Source organism: Astatotilapia calliptera, chromosome 4, assembly GCF_964374335.1.
Source record: "Astatotilapia calliptera chromosome 4, fAstCal68.1, whole genome shotgun sequence".
NCBI classification, from domain to species: domain Eukaryota; kingdom Metazoa; phylum Chordata; class Actinopteri; order Cichliformes; family Cichlidae; genus Astatotilapia; species Astatotilapia calliptera.
Window position 1 is genome coordinate 23,405,850 of NC_137425.1, and position 27,590 is coordinate 23,433,439.

At 42.3% G+C, this 27,590-nt stretch overlaps 1 protein-coding gene and 1 long non-coding RNA gene across 2 annotated transcripts; both read right to left on the bottom strand.

Moving 5' to 3' along the window:
* Positions 1-2: 2 nt before the first annotated feature.
* Positions 3-3,948, bottom strand: atp5mf (ATP synthase membrane subunit f). The gene is made up of 4 exons (XM_026165506.2): positions 3,819-3,948; positions 2,798-2,905; positions 237-353; positions 3-116 (listed from the first exon to the last, which is right to left on the bottom strand). The coding sequence occupies exons 1-4, from the start codon at positions 3,904-3,906 to the stop codon at positions 88-90; spliced, it is 342 nt and encodes a 113-aa protein (XP_026021291.2). The 5' UTR covers positions 3,907-3,948; the 3' UTR covers positions 3-87.
* Positions 3,949-23,758: 19,810 nt separating this feature from the next.
* Positions 23,759-26,925, bottom strand: LOC145428317 (uncharacterized). The gene is made up of 2 exons (XR_013908599.1): positions 26,585-26,925; positions 23,759-23,939 (listed from the first exon to the last, which is right to left on the bottom strand). It is a non-coding gene; the product is annotated as an uncharacterized LOC145428317 (long non-coding RNA).
* Positions 26,926-27,590: the final 665 nt, after the last annotated feature.

Here is a 27,590-nt window from a genome sequence, read left to right on the forward strand (position 1 = left end):
AATCCTTATCCTTATTTTTTATTGGTCACAACAATCACATATGAACAGAGCCGAGGATAGAAAGAGCTGACGCGTTCCTGAAGGGGCTCAGTGGTACTTCCTCCAGCGATCGTGTTCTACAAGAAAAGAAGCAGAAGTCGTTTAACATATTAGCTTTTTTTTTTTAACCAGTGAGGTTAACTGTGACAGGAGTGCAAAGAAAGAAAAGAGGCTCTGTAAGCGAGTGTGTTTCTTACTGATGTGGTCGTATTCCCATAAGTAGCTGATGGCCACGTAGCCCACGAGCAGCATAGCTACACCACCGATGCCCCCCTTCTTCACATTGATGTACTTGTTGTAGTATCTGTCATGGCCTAGAAGAGAAAACAGCATGGTCAAGTGTCCTGTTTAGTATTCAATACATGCAAGAGGAGCACTCATTCTGTGACCTTAATTACTACTGAGGCCAAATTCTCAAATTAGTGTCCCAAGTATAAGTAAAGCTACTAGCACAGGGGTCAGCAACCTTTACTGTCAAGAGACATTTTTCAGCAATTTGTGATTCAAAAAAATAAAAGACCACAAAGCACGAGCCTCATGTAAAGAAGGATACTAAGATTAAGTGTAAAGTAGCCTAAATGAGTAGATTCTTACTCTCCAGTGGGCCATTTCTGATTATTTTGTACTTCAATTCTGGATTTTCACTTTATTTTATACTTATTACTAACAAAAGAGAAGTGGAGTTAAACTAGCATTTTTAAATCCACTTTGAGACAGAGCAGGTATAATTTTCAACCCAGGTTTCTGTGCAAATCAATCTTAAGGGGCCCCAATCAGAAAATATATCAAAGTGAAATCTAAAAACTTTAAAACAGTCAATTTTCAACATAATTTTAACTAAAGTCCAGCTTTAGATTAAAAATACTTGGTGGTGAAAGTGAAGAAATCATTCCATTTTCCCCTCACACTTTTTTGTTTTTAGATCTGGAATCCATACCAACTGGGAGTTAAAACTACACAGCCATGCTGACCATTTTTACTGAGGTTCAGCAAAAATCAAGGCGATAAACATGAGCTATGATGCACATCGTAAAATATTTTTTTAAGAATCTGTGTTTAAGGACACAATTGTACTGCTGGTAAATGTAAAGAGTGTTTTAGATCAGGGGTGTCGAACTCCATGCCGGTGTCCTGCTGAGTTTAGATAACACCCTGGGTCAACACCACTGAATGAAATGATTAGTTCATTGGCAGGCCTCTTGAGAGCTTCAAGACATGTTGAGGAGGTAATTTAGCCTCACTGCCCCCCCCCAGGCCTGGAGTTGGACATCTGATCAATGCCAAAAACTGAAATATTCACACACAAAGCCATTGTTTATTTTTATATACATATCCATTTTCTGATAAAGTCACTGGAGAGGTTCAGGACCCGTGTACTAAGGAAGCGCCTAGCCAAAGGCAGAGCTGAGCCCTCATAAATAACATTCCTTACATAACAGATGCGTTACAGGTGAAACCATAAAGATGCAATAAGCTGAAGTAGTTAATGTGGATGGGTTTAAATTAGAGCTGGGCGATAGAACGATAACGATATGTATCGCGATATAACTTTTACTCGATAGAGAAATTAAGCTATCGCGATAGACCTCGCCGCTCTTGTCCTCTTTAAAAAAAAAAAAAAAAAAAAGGTCAGCCAATCCAAATTAAGTAGCGCAGAGCCGAACCAATCACAGCCGCAGCGTCACGTCGCGTGACTTGTTACGTACAGAACTAGTGCCAAGCCGCACAATACTGTTACTGTTAATTCTACTCTCTGCAGTGTTTAAATGCTTACATATACACACAGTTACTGTCCCTCCACACATACGACTCGGTTCTGCTTCTATGCCGCAGCTTTGTTTACTTTTTTCCACCGAGGCTTCTAGACTTCTGATTGGCCAATATTTCTGCACGGTTAGGAATCTAGCGCCACCTGCTGCTTTGGCATGTTCATAGCAGCGTTTTCCTTGATTTCTCTCTTTATGTGCGGACGGGATTATTTTTTAAAACGAAAACGGAAAATCTCCGTTTTCAAAAATACCCGTGTACGTGTGGACGTAGCCTCAGTCTCTGACTGGAAGCGCTAATTCGTCATTCGGCTTTTGTCAGACTAAAGTAACTGTTAAAACTGTTTGAAAAGCTCAGCTATACAACAAGGAGAGATTGAGAATTTCCTTTTAGTTCTCAGTTTATTTGATATTGACAAAAGTTAGTCAGTTTTGTCTGTTCTTCTGTAAAACAAACTAAGATTTATTTTTAGAATTAATATTTTGTTTCTAAGTGGAATTGACAATTTAGTCTGTTTCGTTTGTTCTATTTTGAAACTTAAACGCTTTAGCGGCTGCCTTTTGTGTAGTTTGCAATATTTGCCTTTATTTATCTGAAAAAGTCTCATGTTCCTTAAGTACATCTCCCCTGTTGAACTTATTATGGGAAATAAATATTTAAATAAAAACAAGCTGCTGATTATTTCACATTTTACTTGTGAGCAACGGCACATTTAAATCTTACAAATATAGTTATTTGGCTTATATCGTGATAGATATCGTTATCGCCTGAAATGAAAAAAACATATCGTGATATGAAAAAATCTCATATCGCCCAGCTCTAGTTTAAATATGTGGGGGTCAAAGATCCAAAGCAACCGACAGTGCAAGCTGAAAAAAATGTATATAAATAATCAGTCAGTGTTTAAAAACCAAGTTCCAGTAGATAAAAAAAAAGAAAAGAAAAACGTTTTTCCTGCCCACCAGAAGTAGTCGGAGCAAGATGTACTCACCCCTGCGAATGGCTGAGAGGATGCCATTGGGAGTAAAGTCTCGACCTCCAAGCCAGGCTCCCAGCTCGTTGAGTTTCACGTCCATCAGCCGCTTCTCAGCTAAGGAAACTAAAAACACGTAAAAAGAGCGTCATCACTGAAAATGCACACTGTCAACAAAGAATAAAAACATGCCACTGAATTACAAACATTAGCAATCTAAAAACACGTTTAAACCGCTTGTCTAAGAAGACAAAAAGTGGCAACATCGTGTACCGAGGATACAAAATTGTAATTTCCCTACATATTTTCTGACTTTTTAAAAAAAAAAATCCAATAAACTATTAACCTTTCAAATAATTATCAGGCTAAGAGTTACGGAGACTAATTAAAAACCGAAGCTCTTAATTCTGCAAAATAATTAACAACTTGTTAACATGTTTTCAGTCGTCGCAGTAATTCAATTACACTCAAAACACAGCAGCCGACTCGCTAGGAGCTAGTTTGAAATTTACCAGGTGTGTGTAGCCGATTGTGATGACATAATGAATGAAAGTTTGCTGGACCGCTTTTCAAAAACACCATAAAGCACACAACAAGGCACCCAAGTTCTTCTTTATGTTTTTTTTACAATTAAAGTTGGTCAAAGAGACCATCCTAGTTTGTGCTAATCGCACCGTGTTTGCGTGCTACCGAGCAAGCTAGCTAAAGAAACCGTTATATAATCGACACGTTTATCAACAGCACGATTATTAGAGCTTCATCCAAGCTGTAGGTCACTCTGAAAGGTGCAGTTAAATGTAAAAAAGCGGCCTGCAGATTTATTTTCACAGTAAATCCGCCAATGACACGCAAAGTCCTTGACGTGACTCAAAGGGTTTAGCGAGGCCTTCAGTCCGAAAAAGACCTTCAAGTGACGAATTCACGGCTTGTCTGATAGAAAACACCCCTCAGTCCCCAAAAGCCTCGTTATATGCCAAGATGATGACATATAAAACAAAAACAGGACAATATTTTTTTGGGAGAAGGCACATTACGGTACCTGCTCTGTCCGCCATCTTGACCGGTGCAGAAGGTTTGCTGCAAGGAATGATGGGAATAAAAGGAGAAAGTGCATTATGGGAGGTCATGTAGTTTTAAAGTGAATCCACTAGAGAGCGGCAAAAGCAATAAAACCAAACAACAAACATTATTATTATTATTATTATTATTATTATTATTATTATTATTATTATTATTATTATTATTATTATTATTATTATTATTATTATTATTATTTCCTAAATAAATTAATTTCTTCTATTTTATCGTAATCTGCTCTGAATAATACGTTCATGTTTATTAACATCTTAATTTTTTATTTATTTTGGTGTAAATTTGTATCTGTTCACCCTCCCTCACTTTTAAAAATCTAGAATGAATCATTATTCAGATATTTTTAATGTTACTCCCGGTTGTCTGTTTACGTCTCTACATGTGTTAAAAAAATAGGAACAAACTTGTCAGGCACACCATAATTGAATCAACACTTTTGTGAAATGGTGTGCACAAATTTAATTAGAGTGAGATCTGCCCTTTATAACTTATTGATTGAGTAAAGACTTAAAAGATTAACTTGCACACTTGCAGAAGCCTACTTTTGTTGCCAGCTTTCCTTCCTGACTTTGGCTACAGCACCTGTGCTGCTAGTACCTTGTTAGGATTACAGTTTTGCCCCACATGTGTGAAATTGGCACTGCAGATGCAAATAGTTGTATGCGCCTCCTGGAGGTACTGATTTGTGCTCAGTGGCCTGGTCACAGCTCTGGATGGGAGTTCTTAGCTTGGCCGCTGTTGTGAGTTAATTTTTCAAGTGTGCATCACCTCAGGGAAACCTGGTCTGCTTTGTATATCAGATAAAGATTTTGTCTGCCTCAAAGAGAGGAAATGCCGCATTTGATAGAACACCTGCACACTGGAGTTGGATTTCCACCATCTGTGTAACTAATGGAAGCTGTGTTTCAAACAAATAGTAGGAGAAGCACAAGAGGCAGGACACGGAAGGACCGTAGCAACTGTCAAAGTGGCCATTTGTGTTTTGGACTAAGACAGAGCATGACCTAATGTCTCAGTTTCATGCCAGCAAAGGTGCATTGAGCCCCATGCAGGGTCCTTCCCCTGAGCTGTCTTTTCCGAGTGTATGTGGAGACTGAAGATGGGTCAGAGGCTTCCCCCATTAACTTTAGAACACAAGTGCCTTACTCATGCCTGGCGGTTCTGTTGCATAGTTTGTCCATGTGGTGATCAAAAAGATGCCTCACCTCACAGATGAAGGGCTGATATGACAGAAGAGGTCAGTCCAGTGAGTTTGGAAACCATTGGAGGGAAAAACAGCACACGTCTCAAACAGTCTCCTCGGCAATGAAGCACCTCTTATCTGTTCTGAAAGGCTCATTCAGATGGACACCACTGGAGCAGTGTTTATATCATTGATCAAGCCACTTGAAGGTCACTGGAGTCCCTGAAAGAAACCTGAAGGCTGCTGATGTGAGCTTATAACAGTTTTTCATCCTTTAGGTCAATGCAGCTCACAGAGTATTTCTCAAGGCACCTTAAACATTTTCTAAGGTTAATTGCTCAGCGTGGCCTCTGGGTCTGTGCTAGCTCTGGATGTTCTGTCATTAGCCAGTACAAGGTGATCAGCGAGTGGGAATTGTGTTTTTGTAAGATCGTTGGCTGGGATGAGTCATCAACCTTGTTAAGTTGCGAGGGAACAAAACAGCCGCACTGGTCTCTGTGAATCTTTCAGGGCATAAGGATTTTGAGAGGCCGGTTGTAGGTTACCACGTGGGATTTTGTTGTCCCGTTTGTGAAAGATCTGTGATTCACAGAAGCAGAGTTACCTTTGTAACGTACAGTTTAGGGTGAGCTCACAGCTTTCCCCCTGCAGCAGATGAAAGAGCAGGACTTCCATCAGTGCTGCACAGCGACGCTCAAGCATCCACATGGAGCAACACAAAGAGCTGAACTGAGCGGGACTTCCATTATAAAAGAGCCTCTTACTTATTTAAAAGGACTTCATAATACATTTTAAAATGTCAGGACTACAAACCCTGATTTTCCACAGCACACATGGCAAGGTGAAGTAAATAAGGCCCATTCTTCTTACACTGAAATGCTGTGCTGGGAAACCTTGGGTCACTGTGTTGCCTGCCTAAACTGGGGAAGTGGGAAAGTAACCTAAAAGGCAAAATAATCCAAGTAAAGGGTTTTATTAATAATAAAAATGTAAAAGATGCGAATTCTGCTACGACCTTGAAAAAAAGAGAGAAACAAACATAACAGAGTCCAGAAGTTGGCCACCAAACAAAAGAGTAAGTTACGAAGGGTAAATCACCAGAAGACACACAGCTCATAAAGTGCAAATCAAAACGGCTCTCTGGCACCAGCGTGCTCCTCTCTCTGGCATTAAGTACTCTGGCTTTATTGCTGAGTCAAGTCAGACGTACAAAAGGGAAGCAGCTACACCTGGAGAAAGAACAGAACACACCCACCGGGTCAAATCACAGCAGGCCCTGCTGGAGTCAGAGCACAGACCATGTTGTGGCTGATCAGTAGTGCTATTGTAACCTGTGCAGAATTTGAATGGGAAATCTGCAGACTTATTTATCCAGGATAACCTGTGTATGGTTCTTGTGCTGGCTGCTCTCCACGTTTTCTCACATTTTCTTTCTCTCTTTTTTAAAGGATCGGTGCTCATGAATTCTGAAATACTGACCTGAAGGGTTTACTATTGATGTGTCCCGACACGCTATCAGACAGGTCCTTTTTATTTTGGTTTCAGAAAAGGAGGCGATCGATGAGCAGCACAACAACAGCTTGTAGCACTTATACATAATGTACCTGAAGATACAGTCTCATTCAGAGAGGGGTTTGTGTTAGTGGGGGAGGAGGTGCTGTGGTGCTTCAGGTCCCTGTTAAACACACCCACCAATCAATACACCCCTGTGTATCAACCCCACCCCTATGCACACACACATACCACTAACTAAATTATGTCTCTGGCCTTCATCCAAGACTCAAGACTCAGCACCAACCTCTTTCCTTTATTAGACTGATTTTCCTGCTTCTCTCTAATGACTTTTATTAGATGGACGACTCGCAGGCATGTCCAGCACCCACTATCCTTAGCATCCCACAGCATCAAATTCCTTATGATGATCCTCCATGATGGAGTGGTTAGCACCTTCACCTTACATGAAAAAGATTTCCAGTTTGAGACCTAGGGGCAGACGCAACCCCAGTCCAAGGAGTTATGAACTAATGCACGCCTCGTGCAGGCTTCAAAGTCCCCATAAAGAAGGTTGCTTCAGGAAGGGCATTAAGTATAAAATCTGCACCAAATTAAACATGAGGGACCAGCTGCTGTGGTACCTTTGGAAGTAGGGGAGCAGCAGAAAGTACCTTATACAATTCTTCATAATGAAATTTTAAAGAGCTCCCTGCATTACCTGGGCACAGAAATAACAGAGGAGCACTAAACCATGCTCGCCTCATGACCAAAACACAGTTACATTGTGAGTATTGCAATTATTTACCGAACCCACACACCACTTTAACACTACACTTTTATCATACTATTGCTCTGTATCCACTGGATTGCTCAGTATGCTGACTAATGATGATGCTGAGTACGTACTGTGTTCACGGCTCACGTCTGGTGCTTGGACTTTATTATTTTCATTATGAAGACTTCATATGAATGTGGAGGTGTGTGCCAACGAGCACCTAAAATTACCAGTAACAAGAAGCACTCAGTGAATGCAAACCTCCGCCAAGCCAGCTCACTCTCTGGACAGGATTTAAAACAAAGGCATTGTGGTTTGTATCCAGGTTCTTTTTAAACATCTATTAAGTAGTTTGAAGTAAAAGTGAAAGTACAATGTACAAAGTACAACACGTCGCCTCAGTGAAGGTTAGTGATGTGCCAGCTGCACAGTACCCAAAGAGTGAGGTACTTGTGTCCCATTCCAAGGCAAAACAAAAGTGTTTTTTCTGTTTTAAGCCTGACCATTTAATTGCAAATTGTGAGGCCTACAAACAGAAACAGTCGGTCTCAAGGGCTAGGAGTGTGCCAGCTAACAATGCTAATGCAGGCATGGTTTCAAGATCCAGAGCAAAGCTCTGTTTCTTCTGCCACAAACCTGGCCACCTGATTGCTCACTGTTCAAAAGACAACTCAAAGCAAAATCGATCTGCTTTCAAAAGAGTGAACTGTGGTTCACAAACGGACAAAGTTGCCAGTCCTAGGCGACAGTTGGAGCATAATTGCTCGGTGGTGTCATTTGGTCACTGTCAGAGATCGACTAATTGTGGTCCGCCACCTGTTGACCGTCTTTTAGGTCCAGAAGACCTGCAGTGTGACACATTGTGTACGACACAAACATTCAAACCTGCACCTCTGGCTAACCAGCATACCTGTCGCCATGACCTAGCGAAGAAGCGTCTGAAAAGTGTTTCGGAAAGGCCTTCTAGCTATTCGCTGGGTTCTCCATATGTGATGGCTCAAAAAACATCTGGCTGTCACTTGGGACACTATGTTGAGGGACTTGAGCCAACCCCGTGCAGTGTTTTCAACCCATCAAAAAGGTCTTGGCAGATTTGGCAGGGTATGCCTAACCGTTATTATGGTGCATGGTAGGTGATATGTTTAAAAGTTGGGTAGGACGTTCTGTGACAAACCACTGGTTTGTATTTATGGGAGGGGGTGTTACAGCCCTAGCTGGGCCTCCTGATACTGCCCTTGTGTGGGCGTGGTATTTTTCTCCTCCTCCTCCTCTCTTGCTCCACCCCTCTGTCTCTCTCTTGCTCTTCTCTCTCCCCAGGACACAGCTGCTGCTCATTGGCCTCGTTTACCACCTGGGCCCAGTCAGCAATCACCTCTCTGAGGTTATATAACCTGGGGATGGGCTGGATGTGGGAGGGTGGCTTTCTCTGGTGTAGCCGCTTTGAGCGATTGGCCTGCGATTGGCCTGCGATTGGCCTGCGATTGGCCTGCGATTGGCCTGCGATTGGCCTGCGATTGGCCTGCGATTGGCCTGCGATTGGCCTGCGATTGGCCTGCGATTGGCCTGCGATTGGCCTGCGATTGGCCTGCGATTGGCCTGCGATTGGCCTGCGATTGGCCTGCGATTGGCCTGCGATTGGCCTGCGATGTGAGCAGTGGAAGAGGCTTCTGGTGGAGTTCCTCTGTGCTGGTCAGTGTGTGAGTCTGGTCTAGGTGTGGAAAAGGCCTGCTGTGTGTGTGACCAGCCCCACCGTGCGTGGCTCTTTGTGAGTAGCTCTTAACTGAGCAGTGGTTTTGCCTAAGTGACGGCAGCCTCCATTATTTGTTTTGGCCTGCCTGGTTATTGCTAAAAGCAGCGTTGCTGTCTTTTTCTGTTGAAGCCTTAATGTTGTTTTCTTTGTTGAAGTGGTCACCATCTTTTTGGGTTGGCCTGTCTGATTTATCATTAAAGTAGCGTTGCTGTCTCTTTTTGTTGTTACTGTGTGAAGGAAATTGCCTTCCCGGGTTTCCTCCGTGGCGTGAGCGATAAGCAGAGTTCTGTCCTTTCCTTCTAAGATTCCTAATTATTTAAAGTAACACTCAGGTATGCCATTCAGCGTGTTAGTACGAGCTCGGGAGCAGCTTGGGAGAACAAGAAAACAGAGACTGCTTTAGGTTGCCTTCCCAATCGACTCAAAGGTTTATTTGATACACAGCAGTTTATATAGATGAAAAAAGGTTCGTGTGTCAGCTTTCCCAGTTCAAACCGGTACAGACCAAATAAGGAAACGTCTTCCTGCCTTGTGAGCCAAGAAGTATCCTGTGTGTAGTTTATCAGTTCAGCTACAATTTATGATCATCCCAGCAAAATACACTCCTAGACATAGAATACAGAGTTCTTTCATCAGTGAATTCTGAAACAAACCACCTAGCCTTTAACGAGCCTTTTCCAGGAGATAAAGAAAAAGGGAGGATGGGAGTAAGGAAGTGGTCTCATCTCTGTGGTGTTTTCGACCTTCAGGTACCAGCTTGTGAGTCTTACACATTAATTCTTGGGTCACAGAGAAAGAGAAAAACAACTAGTAGATCGGCCTTATTGAGTAACAGTTTTCCTGTATAAAACAATATCCTGTAAATGCTACTATGGTATCAAAATATCATAACAGTTCTCCCCTTTTATCATGTAATGATAACATAGTATAAAGACAGAATGTAATAACATAATATAAAGATAAATCATAAATGTGAAACAAATCATAAATGTGAAACAAATCATAAATGTAACTGGTCCTTCGAGCAAGCTTAATATCAAAAATTCCGAGAGCGTATACATGGTATCACACAACAGACAATAATCATCAAAAACATGCTGCAACGGTTACAAAGGCTACAATTAGTTCCTTCCATCTCCCAAACGTGTCCTGTAGCCACTTATGTAGCCACTGACCGTGACCTGTATTGGCAATTAGTTCTATCTGCAATGCTTCAAGTCTATTCATAGCTTGTGTGAATGAACCGTTAAGAGCGGTGTTATTGGGAATGAAAGTACAGCATACATCAACGGTTACTAGACCACAGGTACCGGTCCAATTAACAGGTAAAGCTAATCTAAGGGTATTATTGCACAACCAATAAGCACGTGGGATTGGTCTAGTTAGGCGCGTGACCATGTGTGATTTAACTAACTCCCCCCAGTCAGTGTCATTTAATACACCGTCTGGGGGAACAATGATCGATTCTCTGCTCGAACTTGAACTGTGTGTGTGTTCCTCCAGATATGATACAACTTCAGCCACAGAGACAGCTAGCCATGTCTCATTACAGCGTGCACCTGGGGAGTCAGAGAAGAATGTGTAGTTATCCTTTGTATAATCTATGTGTGTGTCTGGGCCAGTTAACTTTAGTCTGCGCAGACATATCATACTAGTATTAAAATGGAGAGGGATCTGTCCTAAGGGCAGTGAGGGCTTCAACCTATTCTTAGGGCGTTTCATTGGGGCGCAGGTCCCTGCGGTGTCATTAGATAACTTCAATAATTCGCCTAATGGAGTCTCAGGGTTAGTTGGTGTGTGTGTGTGTGTCTAAGTAAGCAGTCGAGAGGGCTCAGAGTCAACTGTAAAGCGTCTTTAAAGAGAGCATTATCTCCGCTGATTTTCTCTAGTCCCTCAGTTAGGGGGAAACCGGATATGGGGTATCCTACTATTACCTGTTCTGGATTAGCCTTTGAACAGACATAACAGTTACTGTTTCCTAAATCACGAGCGGCTGTTCTGGCATTTTCATACCAGGCGTTAGCTCCTGCTCTATGGGGTGCATAAAATGGTTTATTAGTGGCGTCTATGTTGCCATTTACTGATTTTAGGGAGCGTGAGGAGTGCATTAAGTAGGTGTCTTGCAAAATGGAGCATGAGGTATAGTCAGCAAAATATGACCTGCAGAAATGTGAACATGGTTGCAGTTTACAATACAAAATAGCAAAGAGAAATCCTAAGGTTAATGCGATAGATATGATAAATAACCTAAATATATAAGAAAGTATATAAGAAAAACAGTTCTTCAGTCGTCTCCTGGCCTGGTCCCAGGTTCGAGAGACATTGAATAAGCGTCGTATGATGACAATGGGCATTTCATTTTCTCCATTATCAGGATGGAATGAGTCTGGCTTTATCAGGTTAGACATCATGTGGTACTTTTGGCTTTCTGTTCCTGCTGGATGTTTGAGTACCTTGTCGTTGTTCTTTCAGACGTTGTGTGTTAATCAGTGATTGTGTGTGTGTATGTAACTTTTGGATCCGGGCGCTGGCTCGCCTGAGATGTCATCTACCCGTGTGTGTTTATTTGCTCTAGTTCCGGGCGCTGGCTCGCCGGAGATGTCGTCTGCTTGATCCGACGCCTGAGATGGTCCGATTGGGCTGGTCTTAACCCTGCTGGCATGAATCCACTGAGGTTGTCCGTCTGTCAGGATGCTGGTTCTTCGTCACTGCCAGTAAAGCCTGGGGGCTGGAACACGCGGCCTCCCAGAGTGTCCTTGGTTTTAGTGGCTTCTCCAACATGCGTCTCCTTGTCTCCACTGGTGGAACTGTGGAGGGGAAAAGCTGAGAGAGACAAACTTTCTGATAGTTATTATTCAGTTTTTCTACCAGGTTGTGAACATCAGTGGACAATGCAATATACATCACCTTCTACTAGCGGTGCCCCTCTGGAAGCTGACCATGGTCTTGGAAATGGTCTTATTTCAAATGGAGATAATTTGGTTACTGCAGATTGAGTCATTCCAATCTCACAGAGGACTTGAGTAAGTAATTTGACCCAGGTCATTAAAGTTTTAGCACATTTTTTAATTACTTCTCATGTGAATGAAGGTCCTCTATCACTGTTAATTTGGTGAGGTATTCCGAATCTGGGTATTATTTCATTGCTCAACTTTTGACAGACTACTTCTGCAGTTTCTTTTGAGGTTGGATAAGCTTCTACTCATTTACTAAATTGATCCACTATTACCAGTAAGTACTTGATGCTTCCTTGTGCTGGCATATGTGTAAAATCAATTTGTAATGTATGAAATGGAAAATCTGGTTGTGGTAAATGCTGATGTTTTGCTTTTGAGCTACCTACATTAGTTCGCGCACATGTTAGACAGGTTGCTAATATGCTTTTTACTGCATGTGATGTTTTCTCAATTACAAATCTTGATTTTATTGCCCCTATTACCCCTCTTTGTCCGACATGACTCACACAGTGAAAATGTCGGGCAAGGACTGGCATCAGGGAATATGGGAGGGCAATCAAACCCTTAAGATTTTGTATAAGCCATCTCTGTCATCTAAGGTACAGTCATTATTCTATGCAGAGGCTTGCTCTTGTATGAATTTTAAATCAACATTTGTGTCTAAATAGTCTGGGAGTGTAACAAGTGGCAGCTGTAGGGGCACAGATAATACTTCCTGCGGCGGTGGGAGCTGTGATGCAGCTGCAGCCTTGGCTGTCACGTCTGCTAAGGCATTACCTGTTGCTTCGTCTGTGTCAGCTGTACTGTGTCCTTTCGTTTTTACAACTGCAACGGCCGATGGTAGCTGTATAGCCTGAAAAAGTCTTTGAACAAAATCACAATTTAGCAATTTATTTTCCATCAGCAGATCTAAATCCTCTCTGTCTCCACAATGTGCCAAAGTCATGCACAACGCCAAATGCATAGCGGCTGTGTGCGTAAATCGTCACATGCTTATCCAAATGTAGCTCACAGGCGCGTATTAAAGCCATGAGCTCTGCTTTTTGTGCTGAGTGAAATGGTAATGAGTGAGCCTCTAGTATGATGTCAGGCACTGTTACCACTGAATAGCCACAAAGAAATGAGTTGTCATTCGGCCTTGAACAGGACCCGTCCACATAAACCGTGGCTGAGTCTGGGATAGGTGTTTGCTCTAAATCTGGACGTGGTGCTGTGGATTCCTGTATACGTGTCATGCAGTCATGAAGGTCAAGCCTGTCTGAGCCATCCTGTCGGTCAGAAGAACACAGCATAGGATCAATAAATGTGCTGGCGAATCAGGTGTGCTGCTCGCTTTTATAGTGAGATTTGCATATGTTGTTTAGTTATGTTTGCTACAATGGTCGTGACCTGGTGATTGGTGTGTAGAATAGTGTCATGTGAGAGTGTGAGCTTCCCGCAGTCCCTTATCATGATAGAGCAAGCTGCTACTGCCCTCAGGCAGGCCGGCATTCCCGAACAATTCAGGCAGCACCTTTGAGTGGCGGAGGTCAGCACTCCCTGTAATGCATTGAAAGAGGCAGTCATTTCTGTGGACCACAGTATTCGAGGAGGCTTGTCTTTTTTACAACAGTCACGCAGAATGTGGTCATGAAAAGAACAGTCTGGTATCCACTGTCTGCAATAGTTCACCATGCTCAGGAAGGACAACATTTCCTTCTGTTTAGTGGGACGAGGGACGGAGGTCACAGCTTTGACCCTGTCTGCAGTCATGGAACGTTTTCCGTGAGACAGTGTGAATCCCAAATATTGAACAGAAGTCTGACAGTACTGCATTTTCTTTGCATATGCTTTGTGGCCAGTCTTTTGGAGGTGCTGGAGAAGCATGTGTGTAGCAGTTCGACATAGTTTTTCACTTTCAGCACAGAGGAGGAGGTCATCCACATGTGGATCAGGGTGCAGCCCTGGAGGAGTGAAGCACCATTGAGAAAGCAGCAGAGCCGTCTATCATGCCTTGGGGCAAACGAGTCCAAGTGTACTGCTTATTTCTATGTGTGAATGCAAATAACGGCTGTGTGTCACAGGTACTGAGAAAAAGGAGCGGAGCATAAATCCACCACGGTAAAATGTGTATGCAATGCATGTCAATATGCTGTGAACATCTGAAACGAGAGGTGGCAGAGGAATGTTGACTGCATTAATTTGCCTTAAGTCTTGTATGAAACGCCATACGCCAGGTTTGTTAGGCTTTGGCACAGGATTGACAGGAGTGTGGGCTTTATTACTCCTGTAGTCAATAAATCTCCTATCATGACATCTAGGGCTGCGGCTTTTTCGGCAGAAATGGGATGTTGCCTGACATATACTGGCTTGTTGTGTTTTAATAGGTGTACGTGATAAAGTGTACAGTCAATAAATCCTATATCATTCTCACTTTTAGACCACAATGTCATATTCTGGTATTCAGCTGGCAATGTAACTGCAGAAATAGTACAGTGGATAGGGTAGGTTAGATCTATGTGACGACATGGTGTAGTTATGTCATAAACTATGTCTGAGTTATGTGACAAAATCACTGTTTGACCTTCACTTGTGTGAGCAGTTATCATGTTGTTGAACAGTGTGAGAGAAACAAAAGTGTGGCTCCCAGTCATGGGATTACCTGTTAGTGGCGTCTGTACACGTTTTTTTTTTTTTTGGCACAGTGTGTGACATAGAGTACCGGACAAAAAGGAAGTTGAGTTCATTCTCTGCTGAGGGTCCAGCTGACACAGAGGATGTTCCTTCTCCATCATGTCGGTACATAGGGCAGAGAAAACATAAGCTGTTATCAGTGTCAGCAAACATTTCACCCTTTATGTTAAATGAAATACACAAATTCATTTTTGCTTTGGGTGTCTGCGGCTGCTGGAAAACTGAGCTAAATTTGCACCTCTAGCTTGTCCAACAGTGCATAAAGCGTTTTATGAATACTAGGATAGATTCATCAGGCTTCTGTTTACACATAGTTACTGCATTTAAGTCAATTTTGTCTCTGGACATTGTTAGCAGGAATTTCTTTAGATTCTTAAAGAAATCGGCGACTTTGTCATGTGGGTGTCTATTGTGGACACTGCCTGATGCAAAAGTTTTTCTTCATAGTCGTCTAAATTGTTTTTCATAAGTTCCTCACATTCTTCTTTCAAAAGTTTTTCTCTTTTTTTTTTATGTTCTGCTAATTCTTCCTCGCGGCGTATATATTGTTTTTCCTGATCTTGTTTAAAGAGATGGCTAAGATCCGTTGCATGTGATTCAGATTTTTTGTCACTGTCTTTTAAGCTGGTTGGATCAGAATGCTGACATTGTTTGCGTGCAGCTGCTGCAGCAACTATTAATTCGGTCTCATCTTCGTAAGGCGGCGGGGCTGTGGGCTGAATGGCTGAGCATGGAAGACTAGCTTTTCCCGCAGTAGATTTATTTTCTTTGCTAGAGCCTGCACTAGTTTTATTTGATGTTAAAGCATCTACACCTGGTTCCGGTCCCTTTTTCCATAGTGGTAACATTTGATGTATCACGTCGCGGCATTCTATCATATATTTTCTACAGGACTTTTTAAGCAGACTACTTTTCTTATCACAAATGATATTCAACATTTCTACTGACCTGTTTTCTGGCGATAATCGTTCGGGATAAGGCTCCGAAAAGAAATTAGAATGCATTGAACTTCTTAAGTTGTAAACAAAGTCAGTCACATAAGCACTTCCGCATGTTCTGGATACGTGATCATGGACGTCTTCACCGATTCGCGGACGTAGGTTACACGTAACCGGAAATGGGAGTTGTACTGAGCCGTTATTTGAGACTTTATTTTGTATTTTATTAATTTTTGGTTTTACAGGTACTTTAGATTTTTTATCGGACCTGTCTGTGGTCTTTGAATAATTCTGACCCATGTTCAGTGATTTCCAGAGGGGTTTACACGCTAGGAGGATTTAGGTTAGTATTTTCGCTGCGGCACAGCTGAGGTCACTTTAAATTTATTGCTAGCAATTTTTTGTTTGTGTGAGCAACTCTCACTTAGCGAGCAACTTCTCGCTTAACGAGCAACTTCTCGTAAAACAACAGGCAACTTCCTGTGTCTTTCTGCTTTTAATTTACTGCTTTTAACCCTTGTATGGTAATCGGGTCTGTGAGACCCGTTCAACTTCTCCCTGTGTCACTCTTTGGTGAGCAACTTCTCACTTAACGAGAAGTATTTAAGACAACAGGCAACTTCCTGTGTCACTCTTTGGTGAGCAACTTCTCACTTAACGAGAAGTATTTAAGACAACAGGCAACTTCCTGTGTCACTCTTTCTGAGTGAGCAACTTAAACAAAATTAAAATATTCAAGACAACAGGCAACTTCCTGTGTCCACCAACACCACACAAGGGTTAATTTACTTTATTCGGGGACTGAGGAAGTCAGTCAGTGTATCTCTCTGGATCACTAAGTGAAACTTCGTCAGCATATCCCGTTTTTTTATGGATCGATCACTGAGAGAGGTATAATAGGTCTTTATATAAATATGAAAGACGCATATTTACCTTCTGTCAGCATCCCACTTCTGACACCAAAATTGAAGGAAATTGCCTTCCCGGGTTTCCTCCGTGGCGTGAGCGATAAGCAGAGTTCTGTCCTTTCCTTCTAAGATTCCTAATTATTTAAAGTAACACTCAGGTATGCCATTCAGCGTGTTAGTACGAGCTCGGGAGCAGCTTGGGAGAACAAGAAAACAGAGACTGCTTTAGGTTGCCTTCCCAATCGACTCAAAGGTTTATTTGATACACAGCAGTTTATATAGATGAAAAAAGGTTCGTGTGTCAGCTTTCCCAGTTCAAACCGGTACAGACCAAATAAGGAAACGTCTTCCTGCCTTGTGAGCCAAGAAGTATCCTGTGTGTAGTTTATCAGTTCAGCTACAATTTATGATCATCCCAGCAAAATACACTCCTAGACATAGAATACAGAGTTCTTTCATCAGTGAATTCTGAAACAAACCACCTAGCCTTTAACGAGCCTTTTCCAGGAGATAAAGAAAAAGGGAGGATGGGAGTAAGGAAGTGGTCTCATCTCTGTGGTGTTTTCGACCTTCAGGTACCAGCTTGTGAGTCTTACACATTAATTCTTGGGTCACAGAGAAAGAGAAAAACAACTAGTAGATCGGCCTTATTGAGTAACAGTTTTCCTGTATAAAACAATATCCTGTAAATGCTACTATGGTATCAAAATATCATAACACTGTGTATATGAATATTGAGTTAATTGATTATAATAAAGATATATTTTGTGTTAAATATCTCTGCCTGGCGTTCTTTTCATTTCAACCTGGATCCAACTGTTACTGTCCCCCACACTCTTCGCCTAGCTTTCATGTGGGGACGTAACATACAAAGTGGAGCCTTTTGTTATTTACCCTGTTGAACCAATTTTAATATACTTAACATAATTTTGAGTACAATCACTTTAAAACAATTGTGTGGATTTAGTACATGTGTAGCACTGATTTCTTTGTTTATTAAAATTTAAATGTGTAGAAATAAATATCAAGTGTAAAGAGTTTTTGAGATCACTTCATATTTTGTATAAAAAAGTATTCATGAACATTGTGCATGTATTTAAACAGTTATAACCTGTTACTATTCTGTACAAAAAAAAGTCTTAATAAAATAAATGATGTCAGGACAAAAAGGCAGCAGAAATTGATGCATTGTTTTAAAGATAAGACTTTTTTTGAGATTTTGACCTTATCTGAGCTTGAAGAGGTTAGAGTAACTTACATCCCTATTTATTGTTCCCTGTATGCCTATATGTTGTCGATACAAACAACTGAAGTAAGAAAGATTTAAATAGCTCTGTGTAGAATTATCATCAATGACCTTCAGATTGGTCTGTTGATCTTGAAAGAGAAGTCGGTGTTCAAAAGTGGGATGATATTTTAAATCTTTATATGATACTTTCAATATGTTGACAATACACACCGCACATATGAGAATCATAGTTTCTCAGTCACGAGGTTTTTGCTTATTGTTAACCTGACCCCACTCCACACCTCTACAAAGTTTCATCACAATTGATTCAGAAAGTTTTGAGCTATTGTGTTTATAGACAGAATGATGACACATGCACACGCTGCCAAAAACGCTGCCACCGTCTTGGTGGAGGTAGTCAGTAACGGAAATATGCTGTCTCCTGAATCCAAACTGGGAGCTGGTTCCACAGGAGAGTGGCCTGAGAGCTGAAGGCTCCCATACGACCTGTAGAAACTTTATAGAAAGTCTAGGAATGACAAATAAGTCAGAAAGATATGATGAGGCCTGATCGTTCAGGCCTTTGAGTCAATAAAGACAAGCTAAAACAGGAGCAATATGATGGATTTTTCTAGTCCCAAGTCCCTGTGAGCTTTTGGAACTAGACAGTGGATTAATGTGACAGTTAAAGGACATTGTTTTGGTAAAGTTTCTACAATTTGGGTTATTGTAGGCTCTTTGTCTTACAATATAAATGCCGCTGTTTTGATCTATTGCTATATAAATAAAATAGAATTGAGCGTCTACTTTAATTAAATGTGTCTACTATACTACACAAAAAGTCAATTACCTGTGATGTAAGCCTGCAGAAAACGGCTCAGTCTATCCACGTTGCTCTTCTCTTCTCCGAATGAAGGTCAGATTCAGTCACACACTCTGTGGAACCAACACCTGTGTGCGTTTCACACACAGTGTGGGCCAGAACCTCTAATCCAATGTCATCCTTTGTCACCGAGAAGCCGGCACCAACCTCCAGAGTGGCATTTTCCCAAATGCTGTCATCAAAACGCCTACACACACACACACACACACTGATTCACGCATATGTACAATGGCAGACTGGCACACTGAGCAACGGTGCAGCACAAACCCACATGTCTATTGCACTCAAATTTCATTTGGGCTCTGAGGGTTACCAGCGAAACTGTAACGTAATCTCATTTAGAGAATGAACCCAGAGGCAGAAGTGACCCCGCGGCCGAGCTTCACCTGCTTGTTTATTAGTTTTGCTTGTTTGGTGCAGCGCTGCTGCCCAGCGGCCTCAGTGCACTTCAGAGGAGTCTGCACTAGCTACACACACACACACACACACACACACACACACACACACACACACACACACACACACACACACACACACACACACAGGCGCTAGGGGACGTATGATTTAATTCCACCTCAAGAGGCAGGTGCCCTCGAGGTCTGCCACAGAGACAGCTCTTTGAAGCTGATGGAGGGAGATAGAGGGAGAAAGAATGGGAGATGGAGGGAGGGGGGCTGGTTTGTGTGAGGGTGAAGAGTAGGCAGGCAGACAGGAGCGAGCGAGGACGAGGGGCTAGAACAGAGATATTACAAAAGGAGAAACTGGCAGCAGAAAGAAAATGATGGAGGGAGATGAAGGATAAAAAAGAGAAAAGAGGAGAGGATGGAGCCCCGTGTCTCTGCACACGGCTCTGTAATACACATGACCTTTAAACAGCCACGCTGCCACTCTCTGCCTGTTCATCCATCCCTCACCGGGCACATCCTTTTAGGTTTTTTCAGACTTTTATCCATGTTTTACTTAAAACTGCCACTTTTTTTCCTCCTCTCGGCCTTGCAAGAAATTTCCTCCCTTCCCCCATTTGTAAGTGTCACTCACTTTTTTGCTCATTTCCTCTCTTTCTTGTCTTTTCACATCGACCTGTTCTTCTCCACATTGTTACAGATGTCCTTTTCTCATCGTTCTCCTGCTTCCGGTGACCCGGATGCTTTTTTTCCCCTTCCGGACGCCCTGAAATGCAACAAAGGTGGGACGGTTAGTGAGCAATAGATTTAAAAGATTTTCTGTTACTACAGTAGTGTCATTAGAGATATGTAGATCATCAGGGGAGAAACTAAAAGGAGATCACAAGCCTGATGAAGGTCCCACAGGAAACTGGTGGGTGTGTGCGTGCGTTAGAGAGTAGGTGAGCCAGCAGGGTGGGGGGGGGGATGGATGCTACATGCACAGAAATGCTCCACAGGGAATATATTATTCATTGCAGTGATAATGGCTTCATCCCCTAAATCAAACTTTCTCATTCAAATCCAATCACAACCTTAATTGTAAGAGGTGCTAATGGAAAGCGGACTAATCAAAGGCACACTTGTGGATGACCTCGATCACAGATGAGCATGTTATACATTTTTTAAGAGAGCTAAAAACCGGCTTTCAGTTTACTGTCAAATTAATTGGCTGCTTTATTTACAACGTGGATCCCGAATGCTTGTCAGCATTGCTTGTTTTCATTTATTTAGGACAGCACCCAGCTGACTGCTCATTTAACCTTGAAGAATAATTCATGGTTGGAAAGCACGACGCCTCTGAATTTCATCACAATCTATGTTTAGTCGAGAAACAATTCAGTATATATTTTATTCTGCGTCCATGTTTTTCTCCACAGTTACTGTTTATTTAGGCTTGTATCTGTGGTTTGCTGTGCTTTATGTGACTGAACCCTGTAAAATTGCATTTTGTGTGTTGTGGATGTAAACACGCGGCTAGTCTCAAGGGCTGGGAATTAACAAAAGCTATAAGATCAGTTTGACTCTCTGTACCGGAACCATGTTCAACTGCATCGTTCTGCTGCAAACTTTGCAGTAATATTACAATCTCTATCATACTTAGTTTGATATCCTGAACTGATAAGAAAGAAATGCATTTTTACTTACAACTCGAATTCCAGTAAAGTTGTTGTGCTGTGTAAAATGGAAATAAAGACAGAAAGCAGTGATTTGAATCCACATTTTATTCACGATAGAACATGGAAAACATATCAAATGTTGTAAAGCGAGGCGATGAAATGAAATTGTGAATGTGATGGCAGTTTACCACTGTGTAGCATCAACAGTCAGTAAACATCTGGGAACAGTCCAGTCTCATTTGGGAGATATATACCTCCTAGTTCAGTCTTCTACAAGAAGCTACGCCACTGTAATAGATGCAGTTTAGCACTATCTTGCTGTAAAATGAAGAAGACTTCATCTGGATGTACAGGGAGTGCAGAATTATTAGGCAAGTTGTATTTTTGAGGAATAATTTTATTATTGAACAACAACCATGTTCTCAATGAACCCAAAAAACTCATTAATATCAAAGCTGAATGTTTTTGGAAGTAGTTTTTAGTTTGTTTTTAGTTTTAGTTATTTTAGGGGGATATCTGTGTGTGCAGGTGACTATTACTGTGCATAATTATTAGGCAACTTAACAAAAAACAAATATATACCCATTTCAATCATTTATTTTTACCAGTGAAACCAATATAACATCTCCACATTCACAAATATACATTTCTGACATTCAAAAACAAAACAAAAACAAATCAGCGACCAATATAGCCACCTTTCTTTGCAAGGACACTCAAAAGCCTGCCATCCATGGATTCTGTCAGTGTTTTGATCTGTTCACCATCAACATTGCGTGCAGCAGCAACCACAGCCTCCCAGACACTGTTCAGAGAGGTGTACTGTTTTCCCTCCTTGTAAATCTCACATTTGATGATGGACCACAGGTTCTCAATGGGGTTCAGATCAGGTGAACAAGGAGGCCATGTCATTAGATTTTCTTCTTTTATACCCTTTCTTGCCAGCCACGCTGTGGAGTACTTGGACACGTGTGATGGAGCATTGTCCTGCATGAAAATCATGTTTTTCTTGAAGGATGCAGACTTCTTCCTGTACCACTGCTTGAAGAAGGTGTCTTCCAGAAACTGGCAGTAGGACTGGGAGTTGAGCTTGACTCCATCCTCAACCCGAAAAGGCCCCACAAGCTCATCTTTGATGATACCAGCCCAAACCAGTACTCCACCTCCACCTTGCTGGCGTCTGAGTCGGACTGGAGCTCTCTGCCCTTTACCAATCCAGCCACGGGCCCATCCATCTGGCCCATCAAGACTCACTCTCATTTCATCAGTCCATAAAACCTTAGAAAAATCAGTCTCAAGATATTTCTTGGCCCAGTCTTGACGTTTCAGCTTGTGTGTCTTGTTCAGTGGTGGTCGTCTTTCAGCCTTTCTTACCTTGGCCATGTCTCTGAGTATTGCACACCTTGTGCTTTTGGGCACTCCAGTGATGTTGCAGCTCTGAAATATGGCCAAACTGGTGGCAAGTGGCATCTTGGCAGCTGCACGCTTGACTTTTCTCAGTTCATGGGCAGTTATTTTGCACCTTGGTTTTTCCACACGCTTCTTGCGACCCTGTTGACTATTTTGAATGAAACGCTTGATTGTTCGATGATCACGCTTCAGAAGCTTTGCAATTTTGAGACTGCTGCATCCCTCTGCAAGATATCTCACTATTTTTGACTTTTCTGAGCCTGTCAAGTCCTTCTTTTGACCCATTTTGCCAAAGGAAAGGACGTTGCCTAATAATTATGCACACCTGATATAGGGTGTTGATGTCATTAGACCACACCCCTTCTCATTACAGAGATGCACATCACCTAATATGCTTAATTGGTAGTAGGCTTTCAAGCCTATACAGCTTGGAGTAAGACAACATGCATGAAGAGGATGATGTGGACAAAATACTCATTTGCCTAATAATTCTGCACTCCCTGTATATTGCACTAAAACCTGAATATACCAGTTATGGTGCCTTTCCAGATGTGCAAACTGCCAATTCTGCAGGCACTGATGGACCCCCGTACCATCAGAGACTTTTAAACCGAGCGCTGGTAACAAGCTGGATGTTTTCTCTCCTCTTTAGTCCAGAGCAGTGGCCCCCAACCCCCGGGCCTCGGACCGGTACGGTCCGTGAGAGTTGAGGCTCAGGTGTGAAATGTATAGTTTTCAGGGTTTTTATCGGTTTTCAGCGTTATTTTGTTATCGTTTTTATCGTTTACTCGGTTTTCCTGGGTCTTTTCACGTGTGTTATGAATAAATTTTCTTTTTTTCGGTATCGGTACTAGTTTTATTTGTATTGTTGCATTTATCCGCGACACCTTAAAGGCCGGTCCATGAAAAAATTGTTGGGCATAAACCGGTCCGTGGTGCAAAAAAGGTTGGGGACCGCTGGTCCAGAGGACACAATGTCCATGTTTTCCAAAAAGAATGACAAAAAATGACCACGGAGCAGTTTTGCACTTTGCGTCGGCCCATTTAAAATGAGCTTTGACTCAAAGTAAACAGTTGTGTTTCTGGATCATGTTAACATATGGCCTGTTCTCACGTGCATTTGTAGATGGTACGGTGAAGCGCCCTGACTCCTGTACACAGAGGTTTCTCCAGATTCTCTGAATATTTTGATGCTTTTTACTGTAGATAACGAGATATTCAAGGCTTCACAATTTCACAGTTTTCATTTACATTTCTTTCCAACTTTGTGGATAAAGTTTTATGTAGATTGGTGAACCTCTACCTCTCTGAGGTGCTCTTTTATATTAAGTATTCAGTCATGTTACTGACCTGTTACCAGTTAACACAAGTAGTTGCAAAATGTTTCCTGGCTTTTGATGCCATAGTGCCAACCTTTTTTGAAACATGATGGCTCCATCAAGTTCTAAACACCTGATATGTATTCTGTGCCTCACTGTGTATGAGATTTGTAAATCATTGCATTCTGTTTTATTTAGACTTTACATGCCACTGTGGGTATTTTGGACTGGACTCACATTTATCTGTTTAATGTACGTCCACTATTCCTGTCACGAGGCAGGATGGACTCAAGCGCAGACTGAAAAGCACAATTCAGTTCCTTTTATTAACACACAACACCAGGTGCTTGTACAGGTGAGAGAGGGGAATCCAGAGGCGGGCACAGGGGAAGTCCAGGAACAAGGGGTCTTCACACAGCTCCACTCACAGAAAACAAACGCCACACACAAGTCACTTTGCTCGCCCAGAGCTCCAAGGAGCGGGAGACCTATGCACAAGAACAAGAGGTTAATCCAGTGAAACACGAAGAGAAAACTAGAAACATGCGAACGAGTGGCTTTACTAACGAGGGAACTCAATAGTCCAGAGGTGAGATGTTCTCAGCCACTGCCTTAAGTAGTGGATGCTGGTGAGGTAATGAATCACAGGTGCATTATAACTTACAGGTGTGAGGGCCAGGGCCGGGGAGCCCGCAACGAGCTCCGCCCAGGCGATGCATAGCTGGGCAGACACAGGGACCATAACAATTCCAGCTTTTAGACCTGTTTTCATCTTCACTACCTCCTGACAGAAATCCTCTGTTAGCAGGAAGTGCTCAGTCGCTAACTTTGTCTGTGTGTCGTTTGACGCTGAGCAAGTATTGATAGAGCTTTTCACTGAGATCAACTACAGACTGTGTCTGAAAACCATCTTATGAGAGCTGAAACAACAGAGTATCAGAGAACCATGGCCGCCCTGTGCCGGAGATTAAACACAGATTGGTCCAATTGTTTGGCCGTAAAATACTGCAGCGGGGGGCAAAGAAACATAAAACCACAAGCCACACATTGAAAGGCACACAATAAAACACGCATGATGTGTTAAAGCCGCGAGCAAAGTAAGGGAAGTGGTGAAGAAGCTCCTCGTTACATATCAGCCTTTAATACACACAAGAGGGAGGCAGTGCTGAACTCTGACCCTCCCAGTGTCAGCGATACAGAGCACGATGTTTGCATGTTCACACACACACACACACACACACTAAGAAGGTTAAATCAGTGTGTGTGTGTGTGTGTGTAATTTGAATGCTTATGCATTGTGTCTGTGTGTTTGTGTGCATTTTTGTGTTACATAAAGGAAAAAAAGAAGGAAAGCAGAGACTTGCTGGGATTTGCCTGTGTTGTCGTGTAATTCCGTCCCAGCACTGATCACTGCCAAACATAACAATAGTGTGGATTTACAGCAAGTGCTTTCCAAGTGCTCAAGGCACTCTCCAGTCTTCACAGCTTCCTAGAGTGTGTGTGTGTGTGTATTCTGTCTGAATGTGTTTTCCTTGTATATGCCCCGCGAGACAATAAAGACACTGAGATAATGTTTGCATGTGTGAGAACAGTAAAGATTAGGAGCTCATGTTTCCGTTTCTTAGGTGTGTATGTGCAATAGCCACAACCAGGCTCCTGAGACAACATTTGATTCCTACAACATACAGGAAACCGTTTTATTTTACGCTGAAGGCCTGAATCATGTTCTTCTCATTAACCATAGTGGGTTTTTCACTGTGTGAGCGTCTCTGCGTGCAGAAAATATTTGCTGAAGCTCCTCTTTTTATTACAGCCTTGTTATGGTGCGCCTGTTGTTTTGTTGTGTTTTGATAATCAAAAAAAAAAAATCTGGCACCAACTTTTAATTTTCATTCATAGCCATTTTTAAGTCTTTTTTAATCCTGAAACATTAAATTCTAAAGTGTGGTTGAAAGTAGCAGGCACTTCTAAAACATGTCATCTCGGACACAAATATGATATTCTTGTGCTCAGGATCATATGCACAAAATACTCCTGTGGACAAAGTGACCACTGTTAAAATAACTTTGAGTGTTGTACAGTGAAGTTCTTGCTCTTACACAAAGACATCGTCTTCTCATACTGAAGGACTGAAGGACAGCCTGTGCAGCAAATGATTCCTGCTGATAAATGTCGTAGGAATCTATGTATGACATTCTGTTTACGTTCCCAGGTGAAACAAAAGCTTGGTAGTTAGGAACTGTGTGATTCAAACATTTTCACAGTCCTGTAAAGACCTCACTGCTTCCATTGGAATTAAGAGGATAAATAGCAGCAGGCGCTGATAACCAAATGCACTTGACTGATTGATCACCAGGAAGTATGAGCACCTCTATAAAAGCAGATGTTCTGGAGCAAGTGTTAAGTTCCCGGCAAATTTACCCCCCGGCCTCAGCGCCCACAAGCAAAGCAAATATTTATCTGGCATTATTCACACACATTCGACTGTTGGAGCATTTACACAGTCTGTGATCGTCCAAGGAATCAACACATGGTCTGTACAGATGTCAGGCTGGGTTGCACTGAGCCTGTTCTGTGAGGCTGTTCAGCTGAACTCACCTGCAGTGCTTTGATTTCCTTCCAGTTTCTCACACTTTCTACAGATTTGGGTGGCTAGCTTTGGCCGTGAAGCTTTAGATAATTAACATGAAAAAAAAGAGCGGTGTTGTGAAGTTAAAATTCCTAATCAGGTCACAGCTTCTGAATTTGGTATTACCAGGAGCGAGCAGTGAGTCAGTGCCGACCTCACTCTCTCTCTCTCTCTCTAGTCCATGATGCATGATGTCTGTTGAAAATCCTTCAATTTTCCTCTCTTTTCTCTCTTTGTCAGATCTCACTGGAGCCTCTGCAGAGTCAATACACTCCCTCTGCCTCTTTCTCCCTCCTGCACCTGTTCCTGCCTCGCTACTTTTCATTTTCCCTCCAAACTCACATCAACTGAGCGCCTCTCCTCTGTTTGCTACAGAAAAGCCTGTAGCCTCCACTTCCTGTACATGCACTTTTATTTTTGATTGAACTATCCTTTACTTTTCACTCCCTCTTCCACGCTCTCTCCTTCCTCAGACACAACAGCTATTCTCCCCTGCTCTCTCACCCTTCGATTCGTGTGTCTTCATCTCTGCTCGTGTGAACTCCCCACCTCCTCTTCCCGCTTCAGCTCTCTCTTTTCCCCCTCCTCGCTCCATCTGTCTCCATCTCCCGATGCCTCTGCCTCTTTTTTTTTTGCTTCCACACCTGCTCTCTCCTTTCATCTCTCTCCTTCACCTGCCTGCCTCGCATGTCGCCGTCACCTCCTTTTCTTCATATTTCTCGTACTCTTTCCCGTGTGATAGGATGAAGGCCTCCATCTGTCTTTGATTGTGGGTTTTTTTGGGTCTTTTTGCCTGTTTTGCTCTCATCTTCTTGTCATCGTTTTCTCTCATTCGCTGATCCTCCTGCTTTTGTCTCCCTCCGTTCCGCCTGCTGCCTTTCTCCATCTCGTTCTTCGGAGGTGAGCGGAGGTGGTGATAGGCAGGAGTACTATCAGCATGCAGAGTCATGGCGCTGTGGCTCTGCCGTCATTGATTGAACCAGGAGCTAAATATAGACACAGCAGAGGCTCAGCATCTGTACCAGGCTGGAAGGAGGGATGGATGAGCGGATGGAGGGACACACACACACACACACACACACACACACACACACACACACACACACACACACACACACACACACACACACACACACACACACATTGCTCTAAGGCAGTGTGGTAAAGAGCAGGATAAATATTGGATACAGATAATAAACTAGTACCACACATAGATGCTACTGTCAGTGCAGCACCTCGGGCTATTGTTGGGAAGAAAACTAACTCCATCTGAGCAAAGGAGGCATAACATACTCTGACCTTTTTACACATTCATGACAGAGAGCTACTGAGGAAAATATTTACGGGACACACACACTCACTCACAAAGTGTTGCATCCATGATTTCGGAGGATATCACACTGACATTTACTTCCTGGAGATCTAGTCTCACCTGAACCCCCACCACAACTTTCTTTTAACAAAAAAAGCTATTAGCTTTCAAATTTAAAGATTTATAGCAAGAAGAGGG

Coding starts and splice junctions, on each gene's coding strand:
- atp5mf (XM_026165506.2), bottom strand. CDS start 3,906: ATGACCTCCCATAATGCACTTTCTCCTTTTATTCCCATCATTCCTTGC. Junction 354..2,797: donor CCTCTCAGCCATTCGCAGGG/GTGAGTACATCT, acceptor TTTCTCTTCTAG/GCCATGACAGATACTACAAC. Junction 117..236: donor ATGGGAATACGACCACATCA/GTAAGAAACACA, acceptor CTTTTCTTGTAG/AACACGATCGCTGGAGGAAG.